Here is a 13647-nt window from a genome sequence, read left to right as displayed (position 1 = left end):
CAGGCTGGCAGCTAAGCAAGGCCAACCCCCAACATTCAAAAGAAACCCACACACCTGTCCACCCCCATCCCCCCCCAAAAAATCTTGAGACTGGCATGAAAATCATGGGATTCCTTCTATTTGCATTCTGGGTGGGGTAGAGCCAACTGCAGACAGGGTGGGGCCAAGTGCAGAAGGGGTAGGGCTTTTAGAGTTCCCTGCTGTCCGGTTCTCCTGCAGCGAGGAAGGCTGGGGACTTGCTTTTCAATGAAAGCTGAATTTCTCACAAAAATCACAGGACTCCAGGAACAGGGGCTTTAAGGAGAATCATCATGTTGGGAGAGTTGGCAATGTTGAGAGCTAAGGGCAAGATCCCCAGAGCCACCTCGACTAATTTGATTGAGGGATTAGTCTGTCCTAGAAGTCTACACTACCGCCGAAGATCGGTTTAAGGTACACAATTCCAGCTATGTCAAAACGTAGCTGGAGTCGACGTACTTCAAACCGATCTTCAGCTCCATTCTCACAGAGAGGGGTTGACAGGAGAAACGCCCCCATCCACTTCCCTTATTGCTCGCGAAGAGTAGGAGTTCCAGGGCCGACAGGGGCAAACTCACCGTTTGATTTAGCAGGTTTTTATTAGACCCACTAAATCGAATGCCAGAACAACTGCCACACCATCAAGCTTCTCTATCGTCTAGACATGGCTGCTTGCAACATGCAGCCTACCTGAGGCCATGTCTTCACTAAGTGGAAAATGGATACTGATGTGGTTGATCTTCCAGAGTTGGATTTAGCAGGTTTAGTAAAGACCCACTAAATCAAACTCAGAGGGCACTCTACCAGCCCAGGGGGTGTGTTCGGTCTCTGGAGATCGAGGTTGGCAGATAGAGCCCCAGGGGGCATGATTGGGCTCAGGAGGCCAAGGTTGGCCACCGGACCCCGAGATGGCATGATGGAGATTCTACAATCTTCCTCGGCAATTTATTCCAGCGTTTAACCACCCTGAAATTAGGAATTTTTTCCAAACGTCCAACCTAAACCTTCCTGGCTACAATTTAAGCCCATTGCTTCTTGACCTATCCTCAGAGGCCAAGGAGAACATTTTTTCTCCCTCCTCCTTGTAACACCCTTTTAGGTACTTGAAAGCTGCTATTATGACCCCCCTTCAGCCTCCTCGCAGAGCTCATGACTTCTAGACCTCTAATCATTTGCTCGTCTCTGGACCCTGTCCAGTTTCTCCACATCTTTCCTGAAACGTGGCACCCAGAACTGGACACAAGACTCCAGTTGAGGCCTAATCAGCGCAGAGTAGAGCGGAAGAATGACTTCTCATGTCCTGCTCACCACACTTCTGTTCATGCAGCTCAGAATCAGGTTTGCTTTTTTTGCAACAGCGTCACGCTGTCGACTCATATTTAGCTTGTGGTCCACTACGACCCCTAGATCCCTTTCATCAGCTCTTCCTAGACAGTCACTTCTCATTCTGTCTGTGTGAAACTGATTGTTCCTCCCTAAGTGGAGCACTTTGCATTCGTCCTTATTAAACGTCATCCTATTTACCTCAGATCATTTCTCTAGTTTGTCCAGATCGTTTTGTATTATGACTACCTTCCAAAGCACTTACAACCCCTCCCACCTTGGTATAATCCAACTCCTCCTTGCCCCCAAATTCATGCAGATTTACCCCCTTTTGTCTATTCCTCAGTTTTGATTTTGGCTTCCAGGAATGAAACTTCCCCCATTGCCCCGGGACATGCTCCTTTTCAGATGCTCCCGGCTAATTCAGAAGTACAAATTGAGGCCATTTCACAGGGTTTTAATAGGCGTGTACAGTGTTTTCTGCTTACAGTACAGGATACTCTCATGGCTCTACAGTCCACATCAAGCCCCTCCCCCATCAGTGGGGGTCTCTGCTTCCTTCCCTTGACCCTCCCCTTAGTCCACACATCTGGGCTGATGTATCAGTGGGATGTAGCTGCCTGCAAACAGAGGCCAGTCTAACCCGCTGTAATGTACAACGTCTTCAGCGTCCCTCAGCTATATTTTGCCTACACTAAGCTCGGGATCTGGCCCAGGGGATGATTAGAACTGATCTCACTTGACACCCAATGAACACAGCAAGTTCAGAGCTCCTGGAAAATTTTTGAAATAAATCTGAATTCACCAATCATTTGGAAATTACGTTCCACAAGCCCCGCATGGGCCCTTTTCTCCTTGGTTTGCTTGTTTTAACGGATAATGTTAAATTTTCCATCTCTCCTTTCTTTCCAGTAAATGGTCTGGTGAACAACCCAGATTTTGCTAAAAAAATGTCAATGTCAGTTTTGATACAAAAAAATACCCAGTAACAATACCATTAAAAACAACATGACCAAAACACACGCCAAAAATCCATAGAAAAAATCAACAGGGTTGGATTTTGCAGGGTGTGTCTTTCCCTCCTAAAAGTTTTTATTTTTGTGGGGGGGCAATATTAGCATTTTTGGACCAAAAAAACACCCTCCAAATATTTTTAAAATCCCAGCCATCTCAACCTTGTCACATGGGGGTGGTAGTTCTGGGATTAGCCAGCCTTGACAGATTGCAAGTGGAGATGGAATTGAATTAGAAAGCTGGTTTCCCCAGAGCATTCTCCTCAGGGAGGTGCCCACGTCAGCCCGTTTATGCGGGCACCAGGCCGGAGAGCTCTGCCCGCTGTTTACCTCAAGACTGGGGTTATCCCTGCTTGCTTGCGGCAGTCATTAGCATGGACCCAGGGACGGGCGTTCCAGTAGGTCACAGACAAGAGGTACGTGGGCAAAGGACTGATGTGGGGAGCAAACCGTGTATCGGAATAAAACCCCTCCCCCTAAAGAGCAGGGCAGGAGATGAGGAGCAGACCCCATCTTTTCGATGCCATGGTCAGGGCCGGACTGCGCCCTTGTCCGTCCCCGTGGCAGCGGTGGGGGGAGGGGGAAGGCACGGCATGGCCCGTGGTTATGTCCATCCTGGGGGAGATCAGAAAGAAGTCTGACTGGAATTCCTGCCCCAGCAGCCAATCCACGGCAGCTGGGCGGCCCATTTCCCAGTCGCCACCACCTGCAGCTTGGCCTGGTCAAACTTCCAATACTGGTCGTCCCGGAAGAAGTACACGAAGCCGTCCTGCTGCGTCAGGGCACCGTTCACCCCGGCCGGGACCCCGTGCCAGTCCCTCAGGCTCCTGGGGTAGTAGGGCTCCACCTGCAGCGCCTCCTCGCGCACCACGTAGTACTTGGGGCCCTTGAAGAGCACCAGGTGGCGGAGCTGCTGGAAGTAGAGGGCCGCGTCAGGGTGGCGAGGGAGGTTGCTGGTGCTGCACTTCTGGGGGAATCCCTCCTCCAGGGAGGACCCGTTGTATCGCCAGCATCGGCCGCCTGGGGAAAAGCCAGAGACAAAGCTGGTTAGGGTTGCTGTGGGGGGAGGGAGGCTGTCTAGGGGGCAGGACACAATCCAGCGAGAGCATTTTGACACCCAAAAGAGACAGGGAGCTGGTTTCCCAAAGGTGTGTAGTTAATATACAACAGGCGGCACCTTTTATCAGCGGCTGTCAAAGCGCTTTGCGAAGGGGCACGGCACCATTCCCACCACTGCACAGATGGGGAAACCGAGGCAGAGAAGGGGGATGCCACTTGCTCAAGGTCACCCAGCTGGCCGGTGGCAAAGGTGAGAATAGAATCCGGCTCTTCTGTCCTGGCCCTGTGCTCTATCCCCTAGGCCACACGGCAGGTCAAACAGGCCCTGGCAGGGGGACGGACAGTGTCCTTGTTCAAAGTTAACACGGATCTAAAGGAGGGGATCTAAAAGCAGGAGCCTCTTCTGCCGAGCTAAATGACCCCCAGCCAGCACTGATGGGGACCAAACAGCTTGTTGTGAGGGTTCCCAGGCCCTGGGGCTGGCTCACCCTGTAGTAGAAAAAAAATTATTTGTAGTAATAGATAGATAGATAGAAAATATTTTATGTATTTAAGTTTTAATATGTTTTGTGTTGTATATTTTGCTACATTATTTTAAAGTAAAAATAAATTTAGATTTGTACGGCTATTATTTTGTTTTTAGTTTTAAAGTAAATATTGTAATATAGTACAGCAAAAAGGACTGGTTTTGAAAAAAAAATTTGCTATTGCATTATATGTATAAAAATAAAAAATGTATAAAAAAATAGATGTAAAGGTCATAATCACACCAAATGCTAGGGAAAAAACCAACTGACAAAAGGCACCAAAAATTACTGCATATCAAAAGAGGGCAGATTGACAACCCCGGGCACTAAGGGAAAAGGCAAGCATTTACTAACTGGGACAAAATATTTGTAATCCAAACCAGCTTAGCATGGCAAAACAAAACAAAAAATCCACCCAAAAATAACAAACATCTGTCAAAAAACAGCATAATAATGCAAAACATACTAATACCAATTTTAAAAACTGCTATTCAAAAAAGCTGCTTTGCCATAATTTGGGGGGACGTCCTGCCAAAGACTGGAGCATCGGTCTGGCCGATAGAGCCCGGCTCCTCTGCCCGTAATCAGTCTTTGGTTGGACACAAATCGTGAACTGGTGAACATAACATCAGTGTCTTTTCTCCCTAGAAGGATCCCGTGTGCTTCTTAGAAGCATAACAGCTCAGACCATCTGCCTCGAACGGGTGAAGCCCTGTGCCCACACCCAGCGCTGCCCACCTCCGTTTGCAGCCAGCAGCTACCAAAGGCGTGGCCTGCCCTCCCTCTTTGCCTTGCATGGTCACTGAGCCCGAATCCTTAGCAGCCCGTTTCCCCAGACACCCCCAGCTGCCCTGAGGTCCCAGGCAGAGCGGGGGAAGAGGCCTGCCACAGAGATAGTGTTAGTTCCCATGCCCAGTTGCTGCCCCCATCCATCTGCACAGGCTGGCCACACGTGCCCGTTGGTGGTGGTCAAGTAAATGGAAGGGGGAGGGGAATCGAGGACAAAGGCTGGGGCAAGAGGCGGACCCAAAGGGAGGCGGGAGATGGGCGATGGGCATAGCCTTCATGCCACTCAACCAGCCGGCGTCAGTGCTGAGCAATTCACAGCCGGCTCTCCGGCCTGACGTCAGAACCCCTGAGCAATCTGCAGGGGGAAGAAGGACATTTACAGGTTTGGGATTTATTATTAAAAGAAAACAGCCCAACTACTGTCCCCCGCGCAGATGAATCGACATGCAACAACAGAGGCGCCTCAGGGGCTAAGATGAATGCAGAGAGGCCTAGGTGCCCTCAGGAATCAAACGCAGGACTGTGCTCACAAGAGAGCAGGCACCTGCTCAGGATATCCTGCCTAGGGCAACTTGCATGGTGACCCTCACTCTAACGCCTGAGCAGCTCATAATCTTTCATGCACTAGGGGCAGGACAGGGAGGGCTGTTATCTCTATGGTACAGCTGGGGAACTGAGGTGCAGTCACAGCAAGGCTAAGTGACTTGCCCACGGTCTCTCAGGAAGTCAGTGGCAGAGAATTGACCCCAGGCTGCAGGATGGAGGCTATGAACAACACACAGCCTGCTGAGCAGCTGCTGTTCCCACTACTTCCTGTAGCGGCTGCTAGAGCCTCACTGCCAAGCAAGTCGCTCCAGAGCAAAACCCAGACTCTCAGGGATGGCCCGGCAGAGGCAGCGAACCGCAAGGATGCTGACTGGCCCTACCGGGGATCCTTGGCAAAGAAAGAGCAGTGCAATTCCTGCTATCCAGCCCCGGCGGGGGCAGTGCGGTGAAATCCAGGCACCCCCAGATCACAGAGAAATATCCCCAGCCAGTGTTCTGGGCTGCAAACGGAAATTTCTGCAGTCACTGGCTGACAATGCGGGACACTTCTCTCTACCAGGGTCTCGTTACCCTAGTATTGGAGCCCCCACTATCTCTGCTGCGTTTATTCTCCCATCACCCCAGTGAGGTCAGGCCGGCTAAGTGATTTGCGTCGGGTCACCCAGAAAGTCGGTGGCAGGGCAGGAATCAACTCCAATTCTTCTAGCGCTCTAACCACTAGACCAGCTTTCCTTTCAAGGGCACGCCTGCGCAGGGAGAGCCTCCCGGACATAATCCTTCTAGCCATGGCCAATGCAGCCCCTTCCTCTCCACAGCAATGCCTGCCAAGCACTATCCGCTGGCGGGTTCTGGCTATTCATGTGCATTACAGCAGGGCCTGGAGGTCCCAGGCAAGACTGGGCCCCTGAGTGTTCAGTGCTGGACAACTGAATCGGCAGGCCCTGATCTCTCCCTCGGCCATTCAACTAAACAGTAACAGCAGCAGCTTCTCCTTCCCCTGCAACCACATCCCCTCAGCACAGGGACGGGTTTCCTCCCCTTCCCCCTCCCCCACAGTAGCCTCCGCACTGTCGGGCTGGGCCCTGGGCTCCCCCCTCGGGCTCTGGCAGGGGAAGAAAACAAAAACGCTTTTCAAAGAGCCGGCCTGCACGTCTGAGCCTCGCCCTGCAAGGAAGTGGGGGCAGGGAGGGGAGAGGCGCTGGCGGCCCCCATCCCGCAGCAGGAACAAAGCCCCCATTCTGAACGGCCTCCCAGATGCCCCGGTTACGAGCCCAGACGACACGGGCGCCCATTCCCCTTTGCAGCCGAGTGCCTGAGCGTGCCCCGCCAACCCTGAGCGTGCCCCGCCGACCCTGAGCGTGCCCCGCCGACCCTGAGCATCCCCCCCCGACCCTGAGCGTGCCCCGCCGACCCTGAGCGTGCCCCCCGACCCTGAGCGTGCCCCCCCGACCCTGAGCGTGCCCCACTACATGTCCAGAAAGCCACCCCGCTGCAGCAGTTCAGTCACATGGGGGACCCCATCCTCCTCCCCTCTAACTCCAGACCCACAGCCCCAGAGTTCAGCTCTGTGCTGGCCTCTTGACAATCAACACCACTTAGCACTTACCCAGTGCTCCCCGCCCTTCCATCGCAAAGGGTTGCACCATGGAGGAGTGTCCCCATTTTGCAAGGGGGAAACTGAGGCACGCCGCAGCGAAGCGGGTTTGCCTAAGGTCAGCGGCAAAGCCAGGAACAGAACCCAGAATCCCAGTGCACCTGGCCATGCTCCGGGCCAACAGACCCACATGGGGCTGATTTTTGCTCCGCCCCCCGGGTCTTGCTACCTTTGAAGAAGTAGAATTTGCCGTCTGCCTCCGACACTGCAGCCGCGTCGATGCCAGCAGGGAGCTCGGCCCATCGGCTCTGCAGCAGCTGCGGCTCGGTGGCGTTGCCTCCCTGCACCACCACCCAGTAGTGGTGGCCTTTGAAGATGTAGAGCTTGTGATCTGCATCTGGGCAGGCAGGGGAACCGAGTTAGCGGGAGCTTGGCTTTGCCACCCTGGGCCCTGTCCCTGTCCCTGTCCCTGCCAGCCAGTGGGCCCCCTCGGATAGCAGCGCGGCCCAGGCCTCCTTGGTGCCCCTCTGATGGATCTGCCTTTTCCCCCACCCTGGGGGAGTCGTCTTCCCAGCCCCAGCCCCACGTCTGTCGGCTCCTCCTCTGAACATGCCCTGGCAAACCTGCCGCTCCCTCCTGAGCCCTCTGCTCCCCGGCCCTTCACAACCCCCCACCCAGCTCCTCACCACGGACCCATCTCTAGCTCCCCTCCCCTGGCCCCACACCAGGATCGGTGCACGTCCTGCCAGCTCCTCTGCTCTGCCCTCTCTGTGCCCCCTTCCCACTCCATGGCGCCAGCCCTCTCCCCCGCCCCCTGCAGCCGCCTGCCCCCCTGTGGCCTCCAGCTTCTCCGCCTCTCGATCCAGGGACCGCTGGGGTGGACGGCGTCTTCCCGTCCTGTCGCGCCTTCTAGGCCACTCACCTTTCCCGCCTGCCTTTCACCCACACAAGTCAGCCCACTGCGACACCACCGCACCCACCTCGTCTCTCTCCTCCTGCCTCAAGTTCATTCTGCCAGCCCTGCCCTTCAACTCCCGCTAGGTCTTCCCTTTGTCCTCTCTCATGCCTCCTCGCACTACCACATGCAGGCCCACTGATGGATGGGGGGGGGCAAAGGGGGTAACTGTCCTGGGCCTGGACTCCCAGCTACCACCCCTTTGAATTGCCACCAGAGCGCCACTCCACGTGGTTCTGTGGGCTGGGGGGGGGCCTGTGCTGCAGTCTGGGTGGGGCTACGGGCTGACTGCCCTCAGGCCCGCCCCATCGAGGGGCGCAAAGCCGGCCCCCACACACACCTTGCCCCAGGGCCCACAGTGGCTGTCGGCCCCGCAGACCACGCGAACGTTTAAGTAGCGCACTGGGTTACACGTCTCCCTTCTGTGCCTGGTCTGCAGAGGGCAGGAGTCAGCCACCACCCTTCCAAGGGACGCCTGGCTCCTGCTTTTCGTTCTGAGGTGCCCGGTTCACGTCGTGGTGTGGCAACCAAGATGGCCGCTCTCCCACATGGCAGGCGCTTCTCCTTCCCTCCCCGCCGACACACCTGCGCATCCTCCTCGCCCCTTTCAATGGTGGCCCAGACTCGATCCCCGCTGGCTATTACCCCTGTGGACACAGCAGCAGCTGGAGGGGGGATGGGCCAGTGGATCTCATCAATCTCTTTTCCACCTGGGACATCCACAAGTGGCCAGCAGCAGGAGAGGGCGGCTGGACGGAGCCGCAGGGAGAGGGCTCCAGCTGCGGCCGGCATCCGGGAGACTCACCAATGGCGATCGCGTCGAAGAAGGACTGGCAGTAGTAAGAGCCCAGCGTCCCCTGCAGCGGATCGGTGCCTGGAAAATCCGGGCTCCAGCCCTGGAAATGGGCAAATAACTTCCCGGGGAGCCGCACAGCCGAGCCCCTGGAAGGCTTCCCTGCCACGGAAAGGGAAATAGAGTCAGCAGCTGCACTGGGGATGCTGCACCTAAGAACACAGAGTCCTGTCTGCCCACAGTGGCCAACGCCAGGTGCCCCAGAGGGAGCGAACAGAACCGGGAATCTTCAAGTGATTCCTCCCGAGCCTCCGACACACAGAGGCCAGGGACACCCTCTCTGCCCGTCCTGGTTAGTAGCTATTGAGGGACCTGTCCTCTATGGATTTCTCTAGCTCTTTTGGAAGGCTGTTATAGTCTTGGCTTCCACAACACCCCAAGAAAGGAGTCAGTCCCCCAGGGGACAGGAAAAGGGGTGCTCCTCGGAGGCACTCAGACTAGGGATGTAAGCCACTAGCCGACTACCCAATAAGCCAATGCTTAGTTGAGTTGTCTCCTGACTAGTCACTTCCCTCCCTTGCTGCCCCTATCAGAGAGAGGCAGCAAGGTGGGGGGGAGCAGGAGCTGGTGCTGGGGGGAGCCGGCTTAAAAGCCGGTTGCCCTCAGCACCGGCTCTGCAGGGGAGGCAGGGGAAGTAGAGGCGCAGCCAGGGGGCCAAGCGCAAGCCGGGAACCAGCTGTCCCAGCTCAGGCCGGGTCCCCCCTGCTGCGTCTCTTCCTTCCAAATGTATTAAGAGCCTGGCAGCTCTTATTACATTTAAAAGGCAGAGCCTGGTGGGGTTAGCTCCTGGGGCTGTGAGTGAACCCTGCTGAGGCTCAGCAGCTTCCCTGCTGATCAACTAATCAAGCAGTCCATGGAAATTCCACTGAGTACTCGATTAGCTGATTAAAGGCAATTTAACACCCCTGACTCAGATATCCCGGGAGGCTTTTATCTGGAGGGGCCTCATCAGCTCTCTCAGCGCTGGGGCATCAGCTGTCCCACCGTCCCCTGCTCTCAGGAGGAAGTGGGCAACACGTCCAAGCTTTGACTTGAGCAACGTGGGCTGCTAATCAACGGGCAGACACCCTGTCCTGCTGTCACACTCCTCTGACCACAAACTGCAGGCATCTCGCTCCCCCACGTCCATCTCCTGAAGGGCAGCACCAGCTGCATGCGCCGGACCAATAGCTCCAAGGCTGTTCCTGGCTCACAGGCTTTGCACCAGTTTCATGGTGTGCGATGTGCAAAGGAGACCCTTTGGCTCAAATAAAGGGCTGCCTTGCAGCTGCTTCCCCTGCCTTTCCGGGGTCTGGCGCAGATCTTCCTCGGAGGGAAGGGTCTCAGAACTAGAGCTCTGTGAAGCTTTTCAGCAGAAACAATTTTTTCTGGCAAAAGATGCCACTTGGCGACCCCAAAAGAGTCTGGAAATTCATGTCAATTTCACTGAATTCTTTAGAAACAAAATCCCCCAAATCCTGAAACATTTCAATTTCCTGGCTGGAAGCCACTTTTTGTTCTAAAATTTCCTTTAACTTGGTTTTAAAAAAAATCAGGCAGAAACATTTTCAGGTGGTCAAAATCGAAATGAAACTTTTCAATGTTGCTGAAACAATTTTTGGGGGGGTTACTTTTCAATTCACACGACATTCTGACAGTTTTTGGGCTTGATCTGACGACGGTTCCCTGCCCTCCTCCCTATTACTTTCTGGAATTGCCCGAAAACCAGAAGAAATGTCACCCACCCAGCTCTAGCTAAAACAAGAGGGTGTCAGAGAGACAGACCCTGGAGCTTTCGGCCTGGGGTAAGATCTGGGGCTCGAACCATAGACTGTGAACCAAAGCCAAGCCCTGATTAAAGCAGATGCTTGGGGGTTCCTTTCCAGTACATGAGCTTGGCAAAGCTAGCATACTAGGCCCTAGATAGTTACATAAATATATTCCAGCTAGTACAGACACATCCCAATACAGATGGTTTGACAAAGCAATGAAGAGGGATGTTTTGTCCAAGATATTAGGAGCAAGGGAAGGTAACCAACAGATGTCATGGCACATGTAAGGTGGCACACATGGGCTGTGTCTAGACTGGCATGATTTTCCAGAAATGCTTTTAACGGAAAAGTTTTCCGTTAAAAGCATTTTCGGAACAAAGCGTCTAGATTGGCACGGATGCTTTTCCGCAAAAGCACTTTTTGCGGAAAAGCATCCGTGCCAATCTAGACGTGCTTTTGCACAAAAATGCCCCAATCGCCATTTAAACAATCAGGGCTTTTTTGCAGAAAACAAATCTCAGCTGTCTACACTGGCCCTTTTGCGCAAAACTTTTGCGCAAAAGGGACTTTTGCCCGAACGGGAGCAGCATAGTATTTCCGCAAAAAGCACTGATTTCAGACAGTAGGAAGTCAGTGCTTTTGTGGAAATTCAAGCGGCCAGTGTAGACAGCTGGCAAGTTTTTCCGGAAAAGCGGCTGATTTTCCGAAAAAACTGGCCAGTCTAGACACAGCCATGTTGTTTATCCCAATGTAGAAATGGGTACCTTGTCTTAACCCAGAGGTGAGGAACTTTGTTGAGGTCAGGGGCCACTGACCCAAAGAAAAATCAGTCGGGGCACACAAATTGGGAAGCAAAAAAACCCCACTGAAACAGAACTCCTCCCTGATATGGCCCCCAACTGAGAAGCAGAAAGACATTTCCTTAGGCTCTGCGTGGGGTCCAGTGTGTGGGAAGGGGCTGCTGGGAAGCAGGCTTGGGGTGTGGGGTCTGGGCAGGAGGGAGTGTGCAGGAGGAGGGGGTTGGTGGGTCTGGAAGGGTGGGAGGGTGCAGGAGTGGGCTGGGGGTGCAGGTTTGGACGGGAGCAACTTCCTCCCCCCGCCCGTGGGTTGGATCAGGACCCAGCTTGCCTGACTCTGGCCTGTGAGACTCGGTTCCCCCCCACCCAGCATTGTGCTGGTGCTCCAGACCCGTGAAGGGGCCTGGAGGGAGGGGGTGGAGCTGCAAGGCTGGAGCACCAGTACCAGCTCCATGATGCTGGGGGGGGAACTCTGAGCCTTGGAGGCCAGATCCAGGCAAGCTGGAGGCCACATCCGGCCCCTGGGCCTTAGGTTCCCCACCCCGGCCTGGGACGATGGGGTGGGGGGAATCCTAGAGGGCTGTGCTCACCGTACAGGTTCTGGACAGCGAGGATGTCATCCCAGCTCAGCACAAAGTCCTTGCCCAGCTTCTTATAATAGGGAGACATCAGGGCGTTGCTGACGGGCGAGTGCTCCAGCCCCAGCGTGTGCCCGATCTCGTGCGCTACCACCACAAAGAGGTTGCGACCTTTGCCACTGTGCAGGGACCACCGCTCGTCGCTGTCGAAGTGGGCCTCCCCCCGGCGGGGGAAGAACGCGTGCGCCAGGGCGCCCCCTGGCGGAAGGAGAGGAAGGGAAGTCGTTACAATTCACGCAAAGCTCACCCCCAAGTGCCAGTCCTGTTCTACCGCTAGTGCAGGATGTCAGGGCACAAAAGCGCAAAGGACAGAGACCGTGGTGGGACGAGACGCAAGCAGATTGAGCAATTTTCGCACTACCCTCAAACTATCAACCAGCCTATTTAACATGTGTATCAGCATGGGCTATGCTGGGAAATTCTTTGGCTTGCGGAAATAACGCAGTTAGTATTTTAGGGGGTGGATGACAAGTAAGAAAGGGAAAAATAGTCCTGCTTGAGGCAGCGTTCCCTATAATTATTGATGTCCATGTGCGGAATGAATTTTGTTCTGTGCACCACGATGGCACAAGCTCCCCATTGGTGGAAATATAAAAAGCAGGGCACTGATCCAGGCCTGGCGTACGTTAACCTAGCTCTGTCACAGTCAATGCAGCTACGTTGTCCATGGAAGATTTCAGGGCACCCTGCAGGAGGCGTGTTGTTCAGTCCTTAGGAGACAGACACAAGGGCTTGCGTAGTTGGTCCGTGTCCTGGCCAAACTGCAGCTTGCTCAGGAATACATTCTGCCTCCCCAAGCTCCCACCTCCATTGGACAGCGTGGCCCCGAGTCTGCTCTCATTTACTCCGTATAAACCAGGAGGAACTCCATGCCCCAGAGTGAGACTCAGAAATGCAGGGCTGGAAGGCATCTCAATGAGCCATCGAGCCCAAGCCTGAATGAGTCCTGAAGATGCTTGTGCAGCCTGCTCTGAAACCCCCCAGTGATGGGGATTCCAGCACGTCCAGGGAAGCGTGTTCCAAGCTAGACTCCCCTTGGAGGGAGGTTTTCCCTAGTCGCTAACCTCAGTCTCCAGACCCAGCCCGTACCTCCTTGTCCTACCTCCCACGATTGAATCTCAGAGCCAGAGGGCTAGAAAGGACCACGAGGCCCTCTGGCCTGCCCCCACCTAGAGGCAAGACTCTTTGGCTATGTCTACACTCGCGGCTTCTTGCGCAAGTACTGCCATTCTTGCGCAAGAATCTGCAGAGCGTCCACACTGCCCACCTGCTCTTGAGCGAGGAAATTCACAGTACGGAGTGGTAAGAGGGGGCTCCGAGCGCAAGAGCTACGCTCTTTTTTGACAGGTGTAAGCCCTCTTGCACAGGAGCTCTTGTGCAAGAGGGCAGTGTGGACGCTCGGCAGGGATTACCTGTGCAAGAAAGTGTCCACACTGCCATGGACGCTCTTGTGCAAAAGCACAGCTCACACGTGACAGTGTGGACATTTTCTTGCACAAGAGTTCTTGCACAAGAACACTTGCGCAAGATGTTCTTGCGCAAGAAGCCGCCAGTGTAGACATAGCCCCTGTGTTCCAGTCACCCAGGACAGATGGCTAGCCACCCATCCTGCCTGCTTTGGAAACATCCAGTGAGGTCATCTATGGTCCCACAGAGAGCAAGGGGTCACTGTTCTGTTCATTGCACCCCTCACACATCTGAGGACTGTTATGCCGTCCGTCCCTTCTCAAGGCTCAGCATCACCCGTATGTGTAACCTTGGCTCATACGTCAGGTTTCCTCTGG

The 13647-nt window shown here is 54.5% G+C and overlaps 1 protein-coding gene across 2 annotated transcripts in view; it reads right to left on the bottom strand.

Annotated features, from left to right (window-relative positions):
• Positions 1–1782: 1782 nt before the first annotated feature.
• Positions 1783–13647, bottom strand: part of MMP28 (matrix metallopeptidase 28) — a 36677-nt gene continuing 24812 nt past the window's right edge. For both annotated transcript variants that reach the window (XM_075904928.2, XM_075904929.2), the window contains exons 5-8: positions 11816–12061; positions 8630–8779; positions 7099–7266; positions 1783–3374 (exon numbers count right to left, since the gene is read on the bottom strand). In XM_075904928.2, coding sequence (XP_075761043.2) covers positions 2980–3374; positions 7099–7266; positions 8630–8779; positions 11816–12061 — 959 coding nt within the window. In that variant the 3' untranslated portion in view covers positions 1783–2979. The remainder of the gene's footprint in view (positions 3375–7098; positions 7267–8629; positions 8780–11815; positions 12062–13647) is intronic.

The sequence above is a fragment of the Pelodiscus sinensis genome, chromosome 21 (assembly GCF_052426305.1).
Source record: "Pelodiscus sinensis isolate ZL-2025 chromosome 21, ASM5242630v1, whole genome shotgun sequence".
NCBI lineage: Eukaryota > Metazoa > Chordata > Testudines > Trionychidae > Pelodiscus > Pelodiscus sinensis.
This window is presented reverse-complemented; position numbering and strand designations above follow the sequence as displayed.